General features: G+C 37.2%; 1 protein-coding gene across 2 annotated transcripts in view; it reads left to right on the plus strand.

The window, feature by feature from the left end:
• PKN2 (protein kinase N2) overlaps positions 1-22,962 on the plus strand; it is a 60,110-nt gene extending 37,148 nt beyond the window's left edge. The window contains exons 4-23 of one of the 2 annotated variants that reach the window (XR_012043603.1): positions 990-1,107; positions 2,772-2,917; positions 3,008-3,221; positions 6,055-6,240; positions 6,566-6,675; positions 8,513-8,656; positions 8,796-8,871; positions 9,197-9,371; positions 9,646-9,775; positions 10,219-10,355; positions 10,449-10,524; positions 10,612-10,703; positions 11,780-11,956; positions 12,550-12,612; positions 12,715-12,791; positions 14,199-14,341; positions 15,698-15,805; positions 17,432-17,512; positions 17,593-18,156; positions 20,080-22,962. Coding sequence is in view for 1 of the 2 variants with exons in the window: in XM_072869065.1 (XP_072725166.1) it covers positions 990-1,107; positions 2,772-2,917; positions 3,008-3,221; positions 6,055-6,240; positions 6,566-6,675; positions 8,513-8,656; positions 8,796-8,871; positions 9,197-9,371; positions 9,646-9,775; positions 10,219-10,355; positions 10,449-10,524; positions 10,612-10,703; positions 11,780-11,956; positions 12,550-12,612; positions 12,715-12,791; positions 14,199-14,341; positions 15,698-15,805; positions 17,432-17,512; positions 17,593-17,796 (2,457 nt within the window). In the remaining variant the exon portion in view is untranslated. Of the gene's footprint in view, positions 1-989; positions 1,108-2,771; positions 2,918-3,007; positions 3,222-6,054; positions 6,241-6,565; positions 6,676-8,512; positions 8,657-8,795; positions 8,872-9,196; positions 9,372-9,645; positions 9,776-10,218; positions 10,356-10,448; positions 10,525-10,611; positions 10,704-11,779; positions 11,957-12,549; positions 12,613-12,714; positions 12,792-14,198; positions 14,342-15,697; positions 15,806-17,431; positions 17,513-17,592; positions 20,032-20,079 lie in introns of those variants that run through there. The other variant, XM_072869065.1, reaches the window with a different exon arrangement.
• Positions 22,963-22,966: the final 4 nt, after the last annotated feature.

Below are 22,966 nucleotides of genomic sequence, written 5' to 3' on the forward strand. Positions count from 1 at the left end.
GTACTGCACAGACAGGACAAATAGACTGCCTTAAATTTTCTTATATCCCTTTTTTTGTTCTTAACTGCAAGTCAGATCACCTTTAAGTTATCTGGTAATTCCCAGAACATAGAGAGCCATGCAGCAGCCATAGAAGCACATGCACAGTTCCACATCCAAGAACCATTTGATAATCCATTGTAAGTCAGATCTCCAGTAGCTGGAGGACAAAAAATGGTGTACCTGAGAAACATGTGGATGGCTGTCTGCGCTCCTGACAATGAAATGGTATTATCGGTTAGTTTGAAAGTTCATCTTCAGAAATGTTCTCTTCTAACCTGCTTCTTGTGTTACTGCTTTTGAAAACAAAAATTGGTTGGCTTAGTTTATTTAGATGAAAAGTACTGTACTTTAAGTTGTTGATGAAATAGCTAATGAAGTAACCCTCATATTATGTATTTATTAATGCAAAAAAATCTTCAGCTTTGATTTGTTCAGAAAAACTTACTGCAGACTTATGTATAACGTGCTATGTAAGCTAACTTCGTATTTCTAATTTCAAGATTGAAAATCAGCTCAAGTGAATTAGTACAATGATTTTTATATTAATTTAGTCTAGCAAATCTGGCTATTAGAAGAGTTCTTATCATACAGTAAATTTGAGTAATTCTACATAGGGTGGAGGTATTTTGCAAATATCTTGTCCTTTCTTTAGTATCAGCTTACAAAACATTACACATGTAATGTTGCTAGATGGTGCCTCCTTTATTTGATTTTAAGCAGCTACAGTTTCCATGGGAGTGGCTTATAGTCTTTAATAAACCAGAATATGCCTCTGTCCTAACTTCATTTCCACTAATACCATAATGTGGTCAGTTGAATTGGTCTGCTATACCAAATGAACTACGTAGATTTAGTTCTTGTTCCTAAAGCATGTGGGTTTTGAAGCTTTCAATGTGTTTTGTTCCATTAAGAGTTTATGATTTTACCTTGTTTGTTTGTTTTAATAGGATCGAAAACTTCTTGCCACAGCTCAGCAGATGCTCCAGGACAGCAAGACAAAAATAGAAGTTATAAGGATGCAGATTCTTCAGGCAGTCCAGACCAATGAATTGGCTTTTGATAATGGTGATGGAGTAGAAAGGAAATATGAATCATTAATGTCAGAATGCCATATATATATGTACCGATATGCACACAGAGTTATAGATTTCTAGTAGGAATGTTAGACAAAGCTTGCATGAACCAAAAATAATTGGAGACTAAGCATACCATTGTATGTGTTAGGATGCCAAATATATCTGACTTGAAGCAAAATACCTTAAGCTTAATGAAGAGAAATACAATCTCTCTTCATCATCCTTTTTATACTTTATGCAGTCCCTTTTTGCTTTGTGGTCTTCGTTCTCCCTTCATGCATGCTTTCTTTCGTCTTAACAATAACTAGTAACTTTCTTTAAAGCATATAATCTTTTCACTATCATAAAAAAACAATAACTAGTAACTTTCTTTAAAGCATATAATCTTTTCACTATCATAAAAAAAAAATATCTGAGGCAGGTACAAAGCCTGCTTGTCATACTTAAATAGATTGACCTTATTATTACTAATGAGAGCACAGATGGAGGCAAATTTTTGCTGTCTTTATGGGTATTTAGGCTAGATTGATAGTAAACAACTATTTTAAAAACAAAAAAAATCAGTGTTTTTAAAACGACCTGACTTGAAATACTCATGCTGCATTTCAGAAGTAGTTTTAAACTTGCATTTCTTTGGAAATCTTTAAAATTAAAAAAAAAAAAAAAAGAAAAAAAAAATTACCCCTGAGCTATAATAGCATGAGCATACTATAAAATTGTGGGCATATTGGTACATCTCTAAGTCTTGAACTTTATTCGTATGCATTTCTGAGTATTGGAGTTGTATGACGATGCTTGTAATTGGGCCTGGATATATCCTAGATAATGAAAAACCTGTGTGTGTGTGTTTTGTTTTGTGAGGTGGGGGGTTGGTTTTCTTTGTTTGTTTTTACACTTAGGACACTTCTGGCTTCTTTTAACACCCCATCTTAGCACATGGATTATGTATATCGTTTGTTCAAAAGAAGAAGAAAGTTATTCAAGCTAGAAAGGGCTTTCAAATGCCTTTTTGTGTTCCTACTACTCTTAGAGCTTTAAACAGAAAGGAGTATATCCAGGAAACTTTCTAATTCTGTTTAGGAAATCTAAACACTGTAAGAAGTGGACATTAGAATGGTTAACCCAAACCATTTGGGGAAGGCAGTGTATGGGACCGCTTACATTCTCTGTGCTGGCAGAAGGCAGATTCCCTGGGTTTTCATGTGAAGCAGAAGAATTATCAGAAATGAATCAGGGATCTACTTAGCTACAGAGTAGTTTGAAAGATAAATCCTCAGAGGCATGGTTCATAAATGTGGAAGTCTCAAAACCTCCTTCTTGCCAGCTGAATGATGTTTGGGAGATTTGGCTTTTGTCCCTTAACTCCCTTGAAAACATGTTCTTTTTCTCACATCCTTTAGCTCTTCAAGGAGTAGGACCTGTTTATTGGATTGAGGCCCTGATCAATTATTTCTTCTTTCAAATGCAGAAGCTTAAAATTTCACTGCTGCTTTTATGACATACTTCAAGCTTTTCTTTGGACTACCAAATCTGCATCTCTCACTCTTCTTTTTCTCCCCTCCCCTCTGTTTATGTGGGAGAGGGGTTAATATTAATGAAATTAAACATGGGCATGGTCTTCAATGAAGATTGTTTGTTTATATCTCTTTGCAGCAAAACCTGTGATAAGCCCTCTTGAACTCCGAATGGAAGAATTACGGCATCATTTTAGGATAGAGTATGCTGTAGCAGAAGGTGCAAAAAATGTGATGAAATTACTTGGATCTGGGAAAGTTACCGACAGAAAGGCACTTTCAGAAGTAATTTACGTCATTACAATTTCTGATACTTTATTTTTTCTTGAAAGAACATTTAAAATAATTTGATTTTTTTTTTTCTATTTTAAAAAGGCGCAAGCAAGATTTAATGAATCAAGCCAGAAGTTGGACCTCTTGAAGTATTCACTGGAACAGAGATTGAATGAACTTCCTAAAAACCATCCCAAAAGCAGTATTATTATAGAGGAGCTTTCATTGGTCTCTTCACCCACATTAAGTCCTCGTCAAAGTGTAATATCTACTCAAAACCAGTATAGTACACTGTCTAAACCAGCAGCTTTAACAGGTATGATTTATGGAGCTTTTTAAATTTCATTTTATTGAATGGTTTAAAACAAGACTTTAATGCCAGCTTCCTTTCTTTCTGGACATATTTCATTGTTGTTCTTTTCCTAGACAAAGGCATTTAGAATTTCCAAGTGTCTATGCACCAAAAAAATGCAGATAAGTTTCTTTGATTTATTTGTTGACCTTTTTATAATCCTATTGAAAAATTGAAGTTCTGGCCTTAAGTTAGGTCACTATGGAACGATATTACTAGCGTTTACCTAATGCCTTTCATCTTTAGATTATCAAGCACTTTAAAAGGTGGGTAAGTATCATTATCCCCATTTTACAGATGGGGAAACTGAGGTGCAGAAGGGTTAAGTGACTTGCCCTGGTCATACAACAAGTCAGTGGCAGAGCTGGAGATAGGCACCCAGCTTTTCTCCCAGTCCCTATTTTACCCACTGGACCACACTGGCGTCCTAGAAGGTGAGATTTATGCTACCAAAACATGCGTTGTATTTCTAAACCAAGGAGGGAGATCCTAACAAACGTGCATGGAACTATTGAAGCCTCTATTTATTGGTGTGAATTATTTTCCTTGCAATTAAACATGGAGGTGTTTGGTTTTTTGGGTTTTTTGGGTGTTTTTTTTAGAGACTTAGCCTACTGTGAGGGAACAGTACACTTATATATAAATATAAGACTTAGGAACTTCTCAGAGCTTGGGTTCACCTGGGATTGTTGTCCTTCATTAGAAGTAAACTGTTTCAAGAGATGAGCCATACTTTAGCAAAGCTCTTAAACATTTGCCTCCCAGTGTTCTTAAAGAAAAGTAAATACTTTTGACTACTTGGGGGGGTATGTTGCTTTACTAAATTTATTTAATAAGTGGTCATGTAAGAATTACTAGTACAGATAGGTTTGGTTTTTTGTTTTGTTTCCTAAAACATTTTATATGTAACTATTAAACCAACTATTAACAGAGTAAGTTTATTACAAAAACAATCTGTAATTCAAACGTTACTCTAGTTATACATGTATAACTGAAACCAGAATTTAGTTTTGAAATACTGTGGGGTTATATCTTAAAACAAAAAGAGGAACTCTTCTGCTGAGCTGCAATAATTATAAAATTGAGCGAGTCTACTTGTCTTCCATTTTGGTTCAGTAAGATACGTAGCAAAAGGTAAAAAGCATCAGGACCTCAGCTGAGAGCCCTTGTAAAGTGGCAGAGTGGTGAGGGGAACTTTTTTTCATCATATGGAATCTCAAATGATCAGCGACCATGGGCAGGAAGTATTGTTCCTTGGTTTTGAAACAGCTTTTTTTTTTTTTTTTTTAATTATTCTTTTCCTGTAATACATAGTCACGCGTCAGCTACGTTATAGTGACAAATAATTCCTCTTTAAACTTGATTTACTGATACATATGAACAGTTTCTAGTAGGAATTATCAAAACAGAGCTACATGCTTGTGACATTCTTAATAGTTTCACTTTCATATTGGCTACACAAAGAGCTTTTGTATTGAACTGGATTTAAATGAACAGCGTCTTTGTGTTTTGCCTCTAACACTTTGTGGAAAAATAGATCAGTGCTGCTGTCATACTTCTTAAAGTGCATCAACAGAACTTTCTGATACGCATCCAGTCCTTATACAAGATTATAGCCTTTCTGCTTATTATTTTTTTTTTTTTTCCTAAACAGAGTTTCGGAATGAGGTATTCTTTTACCTTTTAACCTGTTTCAGGAGCCAATAGCATCTCTTTGTCTTCATAGCCTAATGCTTAGCTGTCACTTACGGCTGTTAGTTCCCGACAGGATAGGATTTCTTCTCAGACTGGTTTTTTGGTGTCTGTTCTGTGGGCTATAATGTTGCCAGACCATTTTTAGGTCAAGTCTGACTTAAGTTTCTGTTACAAAAGAGTACTTTTAAGTTTCACAGTTAAGTACGTATGCTGTCAAAAGAACACTGCATTTAGGAGCTGCATTTCTAGCTGACAGTATGATTATGAACTGGCTAATTTCACCACTTCTAATAGTTAATTTTTTTAGTGTCAGTTGTGTCAGAGTTTTACAGATGCTATCTTGTACAGGATGAGGTAAGCCTACTGTTCTTGTAACCATCTGTGGTATTCAGATGTTTCTGTGCTGCTGGAGGAAACTCTCTTAAATTAGAACAGCAGCCTCTATACCTCATTTGGTTAAAGATGTAGAAGATTTTGAAGAGTAGCTTCTTGTCTCAGCTTTTATAAATCCGAATTCAGTCAAGTTGGAACAATTCAATGATTTTTAAATTATGTACTAACTCAAATTTGACTTTAGCATGCAGCAGGCAAATGTGATTTCTGAATGTATCTTGAACAAATTGGTAGTCTCAATAGTCAATGTGTTCATTTTAATTACCAAAGCGATGTATCCAATATTAATTGGTTATATAAAACTCGTGAAGAATTCTTAGTGTCCCATCTGCAAGATCTATTGTTTTAATAAGAAACTTAAGATTTGTCATCTTAAAAAATGACATTGCTTACAACTTGAACCCAAGTAAGTTAGGTTCTCAAGTGAAGAAAACAAAGATACTTCTGAGACACAGAACAAAAACTTATTTTGTGTTATTTTGGTGAACTGTTGCTCCTTCTAGAAAGTTGAGTGCCACATATTTGACTTTTAATGCTTGTTTTCAGTATATTTGTCTGTCTTAGATCTGTCTTTTGATTTCATCTGATATTTCTGTTCTACCCTGCAGGGGTCAGAATGTGAGATACTGCCATAAATCAATCATTAGTCATTCACTTTGTTTACTTAAGAACATAAATCTTTGATAAATCATTGTCTGTCTTATTCTAGGTACCCTGGAAGTTAGGCTTATGGGCTGCCAAGATATTTTGGAAAACGTCCCTGGTCGATCAAAAGCCACATCAATTACGCTACCTGGTTGGAGTCCAAATGAAGCCAGATCATCCTTCATGAGCAGAACCAGTAAAAATAAAAGTGGGAGCAGTAGAAACCTTTTGAAAACTGATGACTTGTCCAGTTCAGTATACTCTTACTTCTCTTATTTTTATGCATATCTTTTATTTACGTTTTAATGTGCATGCCATGTTCTGTAATTTAAAATACTAAATTGATTTGAAGCTTTAAACTTATGTGTTTCTTCATCTGTCAAGTTGTTTAAAACAAACAAACAAAAAAACCCCAAACAAACAAACAAAAAACCCAAAACCACAACCACACTATTATGACCATAAGAACCAATTAAATATGAGATTACATTTTGAAGGGAAACTTACTGAAGATTGTTTTGTTTGTGGAAAATCCTCTTAAAGATTTAAGCTGAGTTTGTGTACTTTACTTACAGATGAAGTCTGTGCTGTACTGAAGCTGGATAACACTGTGGTCGGTCAAACTAGCTGGAAACCTATTTCCAATCAGTCATGGGATCAGAAATTTACACTGGAACTAGACAGGGTAAAAATGTAGTCTTACTTCATTGACAGCTATAGTCGATTCTTTAGATTAATTTCATGTTGTGCTGCTTTTTTTTTGCCTGTTGTTGTGATTATGTTCAAATTTCATATGTGCAAGTGTTCCCATCCTTAACAGAATGAGCTCCCTGGGGTTAAGCTGTTATGCTGCACTGGCATTCTAGAAATTCTACCTTTTCTGGCCTACAAACTGACATAATATTTTTATCCAAGATCTAACACTTAGCATCTTTTTAGCCTGTGATAGATGGTGCTTAAATTTTTATTAGGATCATAAACTTATTAGAATTTACTGATAAATAATAATATCAGATACAGTTTGGATATTTTGGTAAAGCTATGTCATGGAATTTTCACAGTGCTTCTGTAAAAGTGTTCTCATGTGAAGCTGATCAATTCTTCAGGAATAATAAATAAATTCACTAATCATTCTTTCCTAGAACTTTAAATGTTACTTGGAGGATGCAAGTATCGAAATGTATCATTTCTTTCCTCACACCTTTTGAAGAGAATTTGTTATACAGGTTTAATCAAGTATTTGTTTTTTAGATACCTGATAGTCATAGTATTTTAAGGTACAAGGATTTTTTTTCCATCAGTGTTTAAAATAGACTGAAAATTAAACTATATTTTAGGAGCCTAAAATGTAATCTCCAGTATATGAAGATGACATATGGAGATGACAACAAATGAAGAGAAAAAAAAAAGCCACCTTCCTGTTTTTGCTCTCTCCCTGCCTCACCCTGCCCCTCCGAGCCCCAAACCAGATTCCTTCCATCTAGGAAGGATGCAGTTTTAGACCTGCAGGTAGAGAAATTCAGGTTCCAGTTGAGAGTAGTGCAGAACAAAACTAGCAGCTGTGGAGTCCTCAAGCCTTCATTATTCTCAGATTAAGACTAGAACTAGTCAAAGTTTAGTAGCTGCTCCTACCAACCTAGTATGTTTCATGTTCACTATTTAAAAACTCAATATTAGATGCTTTTTGGTGCCAGAAAAGGACTTTGCTTCTGCTAGGCATGACCACGCATCCTTCTGTATTTGAAATGCACATTCCAGACCCCATCGTTTTTTTAATCAGTTGCTGCTTCTTAACTTTTGTTTCTTTTAAAACCTACAGCTATCCTATAAAGACAGTAAGTTGATGCATCATGATGGAATTAAACTATGATACCTGAACTTAGTAACATACAATGCTGCTGTTATATTGTATTGCAGGATTCTTCACGTTTTGTAACAAGCATATAAGACACCCTAAGAATATATAAATCCCACCAGCAAGATATAGCAGTAGTTCTTGTTAGTTTAAAGGTTTTGGCCCCTCCTCACAACCACGTTACAAAAACTGTATGTATTTCTAGAGATACTGTATAAAGTCTTGCATCATGATGCATATGCAGGTACTAAAATGTTACTATGCAGCTGTGAAATGCAATAGATACTTGTAAATAACATGAAAAACTAGTAAAGTTGAGGTTTCTAAACATAGGTAAAAATTTGTTGTCAGAGCTTGACCTAAAATATCTTGAACTAGCATTGTTGTTAGACTGACTCAAAAAGACTGGTGACTGTGACTCCTTCTGCTCTTGGGGGAATTTTATACTTATACTTTTATTTGGACACTGGCAATCACATCTAAACTGAAGTGAAATGCTACAGTCATCCTAGTAAGAGCTTGCTCAATATGGCTAGTTAGCCCTGGCACTCCTTTAACAGCTCTGCATCTTGATCCTTGAGTTGCTAGATCTTATGATTGTACAGAGGTAACTCTTGCAGAACAATTACTAATAAGTGATTTCCTGTGTATGTGTTTCCTGTCGTAGTCACGTGAGTTAGAAATCTCAGTTTATTGGCGCGACTGGAGATCTTTGTGTGCGGTAAAGTTTCTGAGGTTGGAAGACTTCCTGGATAACCAACGGCATGGCATGTGTCTGTATCTTGAACCCCAGGGCACTCTGTTTGCAGAGGTAAGAATGTTTCTTTGAAGCACTTGAGCCATACTTGCAAGTATTATATTGCAGAATAGTTGAAGAAGTTTTTCTTAAACTTTCAAGAATGCCTTTTGTTCTTAAACTCGAATTATAACACGTATTATTTGAACTGCAGGTTACATTTTTTAATCCAGTTATTGAAAGACGACCAAAACTCCAGAGGCAGAAGAAAATTTTTTCAAAACAGCAAGGTGATTGTTTAATATATACATGTAAAGCTTAAAAGTTGTACAGACCTGTGATATTTTTTTATACAGAGACCTAATATTTGCCTGTGAATAAAGCTGTTGATAATGAAGGATTTGGCATTGCGTTTAGAAATGTTTTGTTTTAAATTCCTTATTATGCATTAGCATTTAATAATGAATAATTAGGAATTGCTAAGGAATATGACAAATTCAGTTTGTTCTTCATAAACTATAAACTGATTAATATGAATTTTTTTTTAATTATAGCTTTTGGTAATAAGTAAGGAAATTACTTGCACTCTCTTTGCTTTTTTCACAATATCCACAGGCAAAACATTTCTCAGAGCTCCTCAAATGAATATTAATATTGCCACTTGGGGAAGGCTGGTAAGAAGAGCTATTCCTACAGTAAATCACTCTGGCACCTTCAGCCCTCAAGCACCAGTGCCTGCTACCGGGCCAGTGGTTGATGCACACATTTCTGACCTAACACTGCCAGCCAGGTAGGTGATATCTACAATTTTTAAGTACTTTTAAAAGCAAGAGTAGCAGTGAGATGCTTATGCCCTAATGTATGTAAAGTATGTCAAATCTGTTTATTCTGCAAGACTGCAGACCTTTCAATGTTTTAATTTTGGACATCCATTTTAGAGAGAGATCTACACACACAAGATTTGTTTCAGGAGAAATCTATGTAACGTGCAGTTTTACGTTCGTTTTCATAACTATTAAAACAGTCTCTGCTATACACTGAGGAGTTATTTATTTTCTTGCCAGTGACTCTCCTGTAGCCAAATTGGACTTTGAACTTGAGCCTGAGCCTCCACCTGCTCCACCCCGTGCATCTTCCCTTGGGGAAATATGTGAATCTTCCTCTGAGATAAAGGCTGCTGATGCGCCATCTCAGGCAAGTTACTTTAAGGATTTTGGGGTATACAGTTTAACAAGGCTGTAATATTGGCACCTTTATGATGGATTTCTTCCCTTATATTTCAGCATATGCTCCCTTAACTTACCCATACAGAATGGTCTCATCAGAATGCTCCAATTAACTGTTTCCATGGTTGGTGTGTTTAACTCTCCATGTCATTGGTTCCACCACAGAAAAAACAAAAGCCCAAAATCATTAGAGTATTCAGGAAAAAATGGTTTTATTAACAAAGAGCAGAATGACTAGAGCAGTAGGTTTCATCAGTCTGTTAAAAGCTTGCTTATCTGTATCATCTTAAAGTATACCATTTTAGCTTAGATAATTCTTGTGTTAAGAATGTCACATGCTTATAGTAAAATTTCTGCATTCATTTGCCTTCGCAATCAGTTTTAAATTTTCAGACTTCTTTTTCTTCACAGGATGAAGTAACAACTTTTGATTTTGAAAATGGCAGAAATAGTATTGTCCCAAAACTCCAGTCTGAAATAATCTGTGAGCCTGATGCTTCCCATTCAGACATTAAAAAAACCAGTACCCGAGAGCCTGAAGACAGAAGGTAAAAATGCAGTGGTTTTGCTGTTGATCTGAATAATATTTCTTAAAGTGAACAAACTAGACGATTTTTTTGACTGTTTTTTTATTTACATAGATCACAGCAAAGATTTCAGTTCAGTCTGAAAGATTTCAGATGTTGTGCTGTACTGGGCAGAGGACATTTTGGAAAGGTAAATGTCAAAAGGCTATATCAAATGTCAACGCTGTATCAAAAACTAGATATAGCTCTTAAATGAATCACTTATCTTCTGTTTTAGGTGCTGTTGGCAGAGTACAAAAACACAAACGAGATGTTTGCTATTAAAGCCTTAAAGAAAGGAGATATTGTCGCTCGTGATGAAGTAGACAGGTCAGTTTGTAAAATATAATACATGGATTCCATAAGTGAATTGAGTTTTCTTTCTGCATGCAACACAACTGTAAGCTCTAACAAACAGTAGTTAAATTCAGTGAAAGGGCGAAACAAGTTGTCCTCTCCCTGCTTAGTTGGCTGCTGCAGACGTGTAGTCTTTCTTCTGGGGCAAGGAGGGAGCAGTGTAGGCCAGGAATACTGATTTGTTTTAGTGCCCCTCTTACCGTGCCTGTACTACAGCTCTGACTTAAAGCTGATCCTGTTTTTCATTTAGGTTCTCTTGCAATTATTTATTCTAATTACTTGTCCTATAGACTTCCATCACATTTCAGGAGGACAGTGACTACATTTTCTTTACTGGCAGCAACACCTATGATGGTATTTCTCAAACTGTAACATACTTTGTCCATCATATTTTCCCTTAAGTCCTGTGTATACTCCAGTGTTGGTTATCTGGGAGTTTTGTTTGTTTGTTTTTATCTTTTTGCCCCAAAACTCAGATTTTCCTTTGCTTGGAAGTGAAGTGGCAGTTACAAAACTGTCTAGTTTTAGTGCAAGAAGGTACTTTCACAACTGTTTAGTAGTGCCTATATTTGACTTGCAGGAAGAAAGATAACTGTATTAAGAATAAGCTACAAATTAACCAATTGGCTTAAAGATAAATAATCTGGAATTACTATGGATAGATGTCTATAATATTGTTACTGTTTTTCCACTTTATGTATTGTATACAATTACAATAAAAATTGATTGAAGCTAATGTCACATGATATTGATGCATACTTAATGCAAGCCTGAGTATTTGGAAGGAAAATTGGCAGGGTACAATTTTCATGGACTGCTAGGTTTCCTTTTTCATTTGTGAAAAATAAATGTAACTTCATGGAAATCCTGGCACCAAGTTAATGTGTGTGCAAGTATTAAAACCTCTCTCTTGAAACAAAAAATGTTCTTATCTTATCCTGAGGAATGGCAGAAAAAACACAAGGTATAAATTGCTAATAGTTTCTGAGAGTTGAAAAATTGTGGTTCAGGATTCAGCTTTAAATTTTTACTGATTTTTCTGTTTGCAGCTTGATGTGTGAAAAGCGAATATTTGAAACTGTGAATAGTGTAAGACATCCCTTCTTGGTGAACCTTTTTGCTTGTTTCCAAACCAAAGATCACGTTTGCTTTGTAATGGAATATGCTGCTGGTGGGGATCTGATGATGCACATTCATACTGATGTCTTCTCTGAACCAAGAGCAGTGTGAGTATCCATCCCTTTTTGTGGCATTAAGTGAAGAGCATTTTGTTCAGCGGGTAAGAACTAAGACCTTTATTACCACATGCCTCTACATTATGCCATTTCAGTAAATACCATTTAAGTTTTTAAAAGGGTCAGAGATTCTAACTGATTTTGTTAGAAAAAGACACATGCAGGTTTAATGCGCCTGAATCTACATTTAATTCAAAAATTATATACAAATACTTAATGTTTATAGTACTTTTTTTTTTTTTTAAGATTACATTAAAAAGCTTAATGAAAAGTTAAAATAGCAGACAAGGCTAAAAAAGGAAAGAATAAGCCAAGTTAGAAATCCTTCAATGCCATGGCAGTGGACACTACAGAAAATTTATCCTGAGGCCAAGCGAACATACTACAGCTTGAAAGCTGCAAATTTAAGCATTTTTGCCATCTGGCTTTAAAACTCTGACCTTGTATAAAACTAAACTGTACCTAGAAAAACAATTTGTAATCTTCAGAAGATGGTTAATAAAAAAGATCAATAATAATGGACATCACATTCTGAAAAGCAAGACTAAAATCCATTGAAATTTTAACTTTAACTTTTCCAATAGATTCTATGCTGCATGTGTGGTTCTTGGACTTCAGTATTTACATGAACACAAAATCGTATATAGGTAAGTAGTCATTGACCCATCTCCAACAGATGAATTTCAGCTGTTCTGAATAGTACTGAAGAAACATCAGTGATGCAATTTTGTTCTCAAATGTTCATTTAGAGATTTGAAGTTGGATAACTTATTGCTGGACACAGAAGGCTTTGTGAAAATTGCTGACTTTGGTCTTTGCAAAGAAGGTAATGACCCTTACATTTTCTTTGTAGGGGAATTCATAGTCTGTCTTACTCTTGACTGTTCCTTGAGACTTTTGGACTGCCAAATGTGTATAGTGTATACTTACCCTGTATCATTTGAAGGAAAAAAATACATCACTGTACGAATGTGGAGACAGGAGGAAGTTCCTCAGCAGAGAAACATCAGGAGCATCTGAGCATAGCCCTATTTTTTTTTTTTCCTCCAGTTGTGAGCATCACCTATTCTGAGTCTTACTTCATCATATCTCTGCTTATTAATAAGGCATACTGCTGCATTTTACAAGTTAGCAGAAAAAGCATTAGGTGGTTTTCCTCATGCTAAACGTTGACACGGTACAATGAAATCAAGTACCACTGTAATCCATACCTCACTCCTACTTATTTACAAATTCATTATCTATCTTTTTAACTCAGAAATAGTTGCAACTCTAAGTATATGGAAATGACATGCAAAGTATACTATAGCCAAAATAGAGAAATTTATCCCAAAAGGGAAGCCTAGATGCTAGAAAGTTACTTTCAAGCATCCCACTACTGGCAACTACCTTTCAAATAAGACATAAAATAAGAGGTAGCAACTGAAATTGCAGTGTCTTTCTCAAACCCCATTGTGGGGAAGATCTGGAAAGGTCAATTTCCTTCTCCAATTTGTATAGCCTGTCCTCCATATCCTTTTATTTTTCCTAAGAGGGAATTCAGTAAATTCAGTAGGTGTTCACACATTACTGTTGTCTTTAATATGTCTTTAATAGGGCAAGTCGTGTGACTTCAGCTACAAACAAGTTCCATAAGTGACAAAAGGAAACGAGGACAAGGAGAGCTCTTTGATTTACTGACTACTACAATAAATGGTTTTCTTAAGCTTTCTGCAGCACCTCCACTTGTAGTGTCACATCAGTCCTTGTGGTGCTGATGTCCCAAACTGTGCTCCTCTTGCAAATATACAGGGCTTATTTTGCTCGAAGTTGTTTCACTACACTCCATCTTTTATTTTACTATATGTAGTTTTGCCACTGTAGAAGCATCCATAGTAGGCATGTTTGACTAGTGTACCACGCTTTCTTCTACTAGCTAGTAGAAATACAGCATAAGATTTGTTTGTATCTTTCCAAGCAAAGATAACTGGGTGACAACAGTGTAACTGGAAGCTTATTTGGCTCATTGCATGTAGTTCAGGGTAGAAGAACTTATACTGAAGCACAAGTGGAACAAGGGCGTGGGAGGGAAGAATGGGGGAATGTTTTACCTCATTGGCCTGAGCCTTCAGGACAGGCCCTGGAACTACAGTATTGGCTGAAGTTGCTCTAGAGAGGGGTTTTACTTGCTGGAGGAATACGTTGTAGAGTGGCAGAAAACACTGCTTGCTTTTCATTAACTGTAACTTTTCAGGAATGGGATTTGGAGACAGAACAAGCACATTCTGTGGCACACCGGAATTTCTTGCTCCAGAGGTGCTGACAGAAACTTCCTACACAAGAGCTGTAGACTGGTGGGGTCTTGGTGTACTTATCTATGAGATGCTAGTGGGTGAGGTAAGTTCTAGTAAGAGACAATGGAGTCATAAAACTAATACACATTAAAAAGGTTACAAAACTCAACATTCCAGCCTGTCAACGTTTAATATGCCCTACCTGTCACAGTTGTATCGATACTTGTATATACAGTATGTATAGGCATACCTAGTTTTACAGCAAGCTTCTTAATGTGTTTCATCAAGAAAAAGAAGTACTAAATACTGAGCAGCTACTTACCTGATACTAGCTGCTGTAATGCTATAGAAGTTGATGAGTCATGTCATGAGCTTGAGTTATCAGCAACTGTGAAAGTGAATGAGTTGTAGCTGGTCCAAGACTTCACCTCTCGATTTTTGTTTTATTTTGGTTTTAATTATATCATTATGCTTTAAATCACATTACAGTAATGGCATATTAATATCAGTGTCTCTAAGCAAGAACATAGCACATCTGGTTTTGGGGAGCTCAGTTTCCAGCACACATCTGTTATCATCAAATTTGGATGCGTACAGCTATAGCAGTCTTCTGCTTTCAAATGCTTTTGGGGAGAAAATAAACTCCTTAATTTCTGTAGCTTGAATGGAAGTGAACTTACTTTAATGCATAAAACTGGATAGTAGTGAAAGATTATGCCAAACGCAATGCTGTTTACCATTTGAATTACACATGCACTAAAATAGAATGCCCCAGTTCCATGTAAATGAGCTGGTATAAATAAATTACTATTGAATAGTTATTTACCATTGCATATACTGCTTTACCTTCTGGTCCATCTTGTTACAGTGTTCCCCAGGTAGCACAGTGATGGCTTACATCCTAAAAACTGGAAAAAAACTATAGATTTGCTCATAATTCTGTTCTTTTTCAAAAAGATGATCATTCAACTTTCTTTCACTTCCTTTCAGGCAAAAAAAGACAAAAAGCTTGTAGGGTGTCGCCTACATTTGTCAGGTCACTTCAAAACAGTTTGAAAACCCTTGAGCTGTAACATGCTAAAGATATTACAAAAACAAGTTAGTCTTGACCATGTTACTTGTGAATGGCAGCTGTCCCAAAGAAGAGCTGATACATACTTTCCACATTCCCTGTATATCTTGTATCAGAGTTCAAAGAAGATCCCAGTTTTAGGTGTTTCTACTTCTAAAAGCACATTTTTAAAGTATAGTCCTTCAGTAAGAATTAAGGGATAATACCAGTTTGCCTTACTTTTCTCTCTTCCTTATGGAAAACTACCGTATCTGTTTCTGGGAAAAGGAAGACTTCATTTCAGGGTGCCTTAATTCCAAACTGTCAGTTGAATATATGTTGTTTTAAATTGTAAGTTATTTTTAAGCCTGTTTAGTAGTATTTTTTTTTTTATTACTTTCATTATAGTCTCCCTTCCCTGGAGATGATGAAGAAGAGGTGTTTGACAGTATTGTAAATGATGAAGTAAGATATCCACGATTTCTGTCTACAGAAGCCATCTCTATAATGAGACGGGTAAGAACAAAATATTATTATTAGGTATTGCCCTCTTACCCTGTTTCCTCCCCAACATTAAGGAGATTAGTTACTTTTGTGGGGAACAAAATACTTTAAGAACCTATGCGTGGTATTTTTTTCTACAATTAAATTTCAGACTTGCTTCATTTATGCTGTGCCATGCTGCCTATCACCTTAAAGGAAAATTGTTGGTGCCATTCCACCTTAATCAGGAGCAAGTTTTTCTTTTTAAAATGTAAAACACTAGAGGCTCTATTTTCTCCCTGAACCAAGTTTCCTAGTCATATCTAACTAGAGAAGTTCAGCTCTCTTTTCCTAGCAGAACACTGCTGCCATTGACCTATTTGGTAGATTAACATTGTCACATGAATATTTTAATTCAAAGACTTCTAAATCTTTTTGGTTTCGTTCCAACTAGGGCAGGGAACACGGTACACATGGCATCTGCAGTCCCATTCTTGGCAAAGAACAGCTGATTTATTAGTGCTATTCCTTAGTGTAATGCCTCTACTTCCCTGAAGAAGATGCTTGAACCTGTCTAAGTTAGAAGCTTATCACAGTTGACAGAAAGGCATCTACTGGAGGTGATTCAAAGCCTTTGGGAGCAGCCTCTCCACTTAAATGGCTGACACTGAATATCGGTCTAGCACCCAATTCAGCAATGTGCTGCAGCATGCAAGTTAAAGCATGTCACAGTAACTACTGTGACGTAAGTATTTAAGTAATAGCAATCATTTTAAGCTATAGAATATTTGTGCTTACTCCCAGGGAGAGTGTTTGTCTAGAGAAAGACAGAAGAATACAGTTTTAAGGCAGTACCCGGGGATAATACCCATTTTTTTACTGTGAAAATTGCCACACTGCACCCAGAATACATGTACTGTGAACTTTGTGCATGCAGTTTACTAGTTGTAGCTGTGTGTGCACTGTTCCCATCTGAGAAATTCTTACATAATATAGTAGATGGTATTTTTTGATGGCTGCATCATGAATAAATATATCAACCCACCCTGATGCTGGGCACTCTGCCTGGAACAGGGGACTGCTCACAGCAGCATGATTCACAAGTAGGAGCATCTAACGTCTGGTGTTAACTAGAAAACCCTTTTATTTGGCTGGGTGTGTAAAGCAGCATTCAACCCTCTCAGTAAATCAGCTGCTGTGAAATAGCTGGGCATAGGAGCCAGCAGAGTAGTCTCTCTTGAGCCAAGCAAGAAATACTAGCTTACGTAAATTCTGTATCCTCTCCAGCAACAAGCACACTTTTCAGTATCTCTGTGCTGAACACTAGCCCCACAAATCACCTCGGGTGCCAAGACTTGGTACCACAGATCAGCAGTGAGACAGATGAGTCTGTGCGCTGTATGTTCATAGCTAGGCTGCTGGTAGAAGTGTGCTAACAGGTTCAGGCATCTCTAAAAGAGCACTGCTATCTCTCACAATGTACATCTAAAGTTTTGGTTTTCCCTTTCTGTGAGGACCAAGAACTTTCTATAGGTCAGGCAGTATGAATTTCACTGTCCATCCCCTCTTGGTGTTGGCTCTTATACAGCAGCACTCATCCTCCCTAGTTCCTCCCCCTACCCATGAATTTTTGCACTGAAATCTTGCATGTTTTGTCAGCTGCTACGAAGAAATCCAGAGCGGCGCCTTGGAGCTGGAGAGAAAGATGCTGAGGATGTGAAAAAGCATCACTTTTTCAGGGTGAGTACAAACTAGTAGTATTTTTAAGGACACTAAGGAGTAAAGACAGGAAACTAAACATCAGTTGGTTTATTTTACAGCTAATAGATTGGAATGCTTTACTGGCCAAGAAAGTGAAGCCTCCTTTTGTACCTACCATTAGAGGACGAGAAGATGTTAGTAATTTTGATGACGAATTTACCTCTGAAGCACCTATCCTCACTCCACCTCGGGAACCAAGGATACTTTCAGAAGAAGAGCAGGAAATGTTCAGAGATTTTGATTACATTGCTGATTGGTGTTAACTTCTAGACACTGTGAAACCCCAGCTGACTGGCTCACAAGAATGCCTCTCTCAGAAGAATACCAACCCCTTCAATTGCTCTCTGTGCCACCTGTAGCTTCTGGGTTTTTTAAATCACATGAAGATCCTTTTAAGTACTGTTTTAACACTCTTGTGAAGAGTGGCCTCTTTGTATATTGTTTTTTATCTGAGCACTGGAAAGCAGGTCTATGGAATTCTTAAGCTGAGTTGGTGAACCCAGGCTGTATTAAGCTTCCCACACATGGGCACACATGGATCTGTACTGTTTCTCTCACTCTTCTACAGCAGATAACATCACTTTTTAATCTGCCTTAAGTGGGAAAAGCAGACTTTGAGCTAGGTAATCACTTATCTCTACTCAGCCACATGGAAAGAGAAGTTTGGGATACTGATGACACTCACACAGAACATGGTTCTAGCTGGAGAAGGCAGATGATTTCAGTTAAATATTATCTTGGGCAGTCTATAAATCTACACATTTCTATGTACACCTTCATCTTGAGTTCTTAAAATAATGGTATAATGAGAACAGATATGCCTTGTTTTGTAAAGTTTCTATGGTATTTATTAGGAAAAATGTTAAACGCCTTGCCTTTGAGATAACAACAGTGTAAGTGCTTCCATTACAAAGAAAAATCCAGAAAAATCCAGAAAGTTTACCAAAGCCACTTGCCAAACAGTTTTGCCTTCAAGCTTTTTAAGCATGGCTTAAAACCCTGGTTGATACTAAGAATGTAACAAGGATGTTGCTCAGTCTAACCACAACGAGCAAAGCATATGCATTTCCCAAGCCCATCCACTTCTGTACTCAAACTCATGCCTTTCCCACTCACCGAGTGGACAGATAAGTTAACCAGTCTGTATCTAACCACCTAGATCATCCTGTATCTGCTGTACAATATCATATCACTTTTAGAAAACATAAGGATTTTCAATGTATACATGCTGTGAACATGTATATTTGGAAGTTGTAATGTATTCTTATGTCCAGGCAAGTAATTTAATTATACCACTTCATTAATTTTGCACAGTGGCCAAGTGTACAACATAGAACTCTGAGTAAAAAAAAAAACTTGTATAGATATAGGCCACTGAACTCCAGAACTTAGATTGGCAGTCACTGAGGGTAAAAGCAATATGTTGTATCAGAATGTATAAAATATTTTTGATAAAAACAGTGTATATTTTACAAACCCCTTAACACTAAAAGCTGTACCTCAAAAGTTGAAAAATAATTTAGACCACACACTGTGCATACTTGTAAACCAAGACCTATTTTTGGCACCTGGTCTTCTGTGGGCAAACATTAATTCTTGGAAAATAAATTTCCCACATGGTCCTTAGCTCTAGCACCACACAGAGCTGATTGGGTATGTATTCTCACAGGTTCATCCTAGCCAGGAGTTTGCTGAGCATGGGCTAAGACAGTGAGAATCAGCACTCAAATGAATTCAAAACTTGCAGTTTTATTCATTCAAAGAAGAAATGCAAACCTGTTTAAAATCATGATGCTGGACAGACCTGCAGGGTCAGGCAGGGGAGAGGCTTAGGGAGGGGGAAAAAAAAAAAGAAGTGGTTAATAGGTCTAAATCAGGCACCCCCCCGCAGGAACAAGGAAGGCATCTTTACCAGCTCTACAAATCATGTTTGGCAGAGTGAGTCGACTTTTCAGCATTACTTGCTTCCAGATTCTAATTATTAAGAAACAAATTATGTTCCTGTATCTAGCTGGAACCAATACTTTTGAGGTACAGTCAGCTCACCCTTTTTGGTTCCCAAATATATATATATATGAGCATCTAACAGGGTGCTTAACACTTATGAAAGTATCCTCAAAAATACCTTTTTGTAACTACATCTTGTACAGAAATCTTTTTTTAATCTAAGTAAATCACTAAAAAAAAAATTAAAAAAATTAGAGGGCAGGGTATGTTCACCCAGTTAAGCTGAAAGAAAGCACTAATTTTATCTCTGTAGTTTTTTAAATATTTTTAGGCAGATTAAGATTTTAAACCCTAGATTGTAAATATATTTTGCTATACTTTATCTGTATGTGGCTGCTCAAGCACTTTGTAAGGAAATTAGGCTATTTTAGAATGGTACACTATGCATTAAAATGAAATGTGCCTTTAACAAATGTCATTCTAAGTGTTTTGCAGTCATTAATATCACAAATTAAAGTTTTAAATAGAGTAATTTGTAAATTGTGTCCCAAACATGATTTTGCTGTTTCTTGAAGTGACTTGTCATGTTTTCTCCACAGGTAACTTCAGAAAAGACCCTGCAATTCAGGAGGGGACTTACAGAAACCCAGTCTCTTAATGGTAGCTCAGTGTACTTCCATTCATTTTTTAAAAGATCAAAATAAATAATTACATCTGAGCATACCTTCCTTCTGAGGCTGAAGGGAAGCAGCCTCCTCTTGCTTGGGTGAGCAGTCCTTCTGCAGGGAGCAGAAGACCATGTCTATTGATGTCTGGCCAGCCTGAATCAGCATTCTCCCTTCATAGGCTTCCTCTGAGGGTATTCACTCCCCTCCTGGGTATTTCTTCATTGTAGTCTCTTCCCCCCCCCCCCGTTACCTAGGAAAGCTCTGTAAACAAACAAAACCCTATACCCAACCCACAATGAGCTTGTTCTTTAAGCAGAGAATGAAGTTTTCTGAGCGCATTTAGAAAAGAAATCTTTACTCTTGAGAACAAACTAAAATTTCACAGGAGACCACTGCCTAGAGCCACTTAACTTCAATACTTAACTAAGCAATCATTCCAGAAAGGGCAGGCTCCAAATGAAGATACAGTTTCAAATATCTAGTCGAAATTGCAGTTGAATTAACATAGGAAGTGCCTGAAGATACTATGCCTGTGCCTTTGTTGTGTGTGGGGAATGCAATCCTTCAGCACTCCTCTGTCTTCTCCCAGGCTCACTGCTGAACCACCTCCCAGCAATGACATACATACATTAGCAGAGAACCCAGAACCTACAAACACCTGAACAGTAGCCAGTCTCCTTGCTTGCACTTTAGGCTCTACTTGTCATACAGTCTTCGCTACCACTTAGCTTTGCCAACACAAGAAAGTGGTAATTAGCTAAAACAGGCTGCAGAGCTGCAACCACCTCCTCTCCAGCTCCCCACACCCATCCCTGCAACCCCAAGACCTGCTGGTGTACCACGGACGCAGCTGCACACAGCCATCCCCCATGCTGCCGAGAAGTGCTCCAGCCAGGAACAAGGAGAGCTCATCTCTGAATGAGAAGCTTCTGTAAGAGAAGCCAAATTCCTTAGCTTCATCAAAGCAGCTTAGTGAAGGGGTCGTAACTGCCTAAAAATGAATTCAGAGTTATACTATTTTTTCCTGGAATGCTTCACATTAACTGTAGTCTACTGGGACCAGTAGTAACTGCTTTTCAGAATATACAGCCCCTTCAAGCATAGTCCTAGTTCTGCCTCTTTGGGCTGTGCGGTTACCACCATCTCCACACCAAGGGAGGTGCAGGAACTGCTTGCAGAATTGCAGGAAGAGGCACAGTCAAGCCAGGATAGTATGTCCCTGCCTCCATCTGCTGCACTCCAGAGCTTTGCACAGATGTATTCAGATTACAGTCCAGACAGCTTTTGCTATATGCAACAACTTCAGCTGCAAACATTCGCTACTTACATGGTCAAGTGCCCATGCACAATCCCTGAAAGCATTTAAAATAAGAGCATTATTCTAAATGTAAGTTTCAGCCATTTTTAACCTGCATGTATGATCTATGTTGGAAAGTACACTCACAGTAAAAGAACTTTCACCTTTGCATTGCCAAACTGTTAACAGTACATTAAAGGCAGGCCCTGCCTATTGAAAGCATCGCGCCTTCTCCCACAGAGGAGGCAGACAGAGTAGCTCAGAGCAAGACAGGGAAAGCCCAGGTAATAGAAAACGTTGCAGCAAAGTTTAAGGAAGTACATTAGACATTAGAATACCATCCCTCCAAACTTCCAGGAACACCACCTTTTTCATGACTGCAACCAACAGCTTCAGCAGTGTAACAGAACTGTACAGCCTTTGTTATTTGTTTACAGAAAAAAAAATGTTGAGCTGCCACATTTCAGTAGTCTCAACTGGCAAAAGAGGATTAAAACCAAACCAGCAAGAAAACAGTGAGGGCTATTGACAATTAGTGCTACTAGCACTGGACACACAGCCTTCCCCCTCTGGATGGCTTCAGACCAGATGTGTAGCAAGCTGACCCCTCAGCTGTTCATTTTGGTAATTAAAATGAATGTGCACCTGTGATACAAAATTAACTCAGGAACCAGAAGACTCACCATTAAGTACATTTGTTGCTTTGCGCACAGAGGGACACTGTCAGGAGGCAACCAGTTTTCAAAGCTGTTAGTTTGGGGAGGGCTGAATAACTTCGGGCCTTCACTCCTCAGCACCTGGTGCATCATTTCAAACAAGCAAGCGCTCACTTAGAACATGACAGCGCCAAAAGCTTAACCACGGGCCAGCCAGACTGCAGAGTGGACTGACAGGTCAGAGCATTTAACAGAAACTTTTACTAGAAATATTTTTTACCTTCCTTTGTATGGTACCAAGCATCACAAAGTTGTCAGGAATTCAACTAAAGTAAGAGTCCTTATCTTTCTCTTTAGCTGCTTTGTCTTTGTGTCAAATTCACAGGAGCAAAGCAGAGAGACATCAGTGAAAGTCAGGGAGAGCGTGCCAAGGATGTGACTAATCCTTTCACAACAAATTTGGAAATCTTCAGCAGCAGTTGTGCAAATATTCGAACTGCTTTTCAGCAACTGTTTGCATTCTGGGTTAAGTCATCCACACTCTACTGTACAGCTAACTACAAATACTAAAGCAACACTAGAGATTAAAAATTGCCAAGAAAGCAAGCATTTAAGCAGCCTTATGACCCAGTCCGTAAGTATGAAGCTACATCTACCATTCCATGGACTGCATTCCAGTTCTCAGCACGTGGAACAGTATGTGCACGTAAAGTTGCAGTCATATTCACAAGATGGTAAGTGTTTTTGGAAAACAGTTTATTTGGGAATTACATAATATCTTAAATTTTCCAAAATACATCTTACTAGATCCCTACAAAAGAAATCTAAATAAGTACAACAATATGAAATTAAGTTTGTTGCAACA

Source organism: Ciconia boyciana, chromosome 7 (assembly GCF_034638445.1).
Source record: "Ciconia boyciana chromosome 7, ASM3463844v1, whole genome shotgun sequence".
Taxonomy (NCBI): Eukaryota; Metazoa; Chordata; class Aves; order Ciconiiformes; family Ciconiidae; genus Ciconia; species Ciconia boyciana.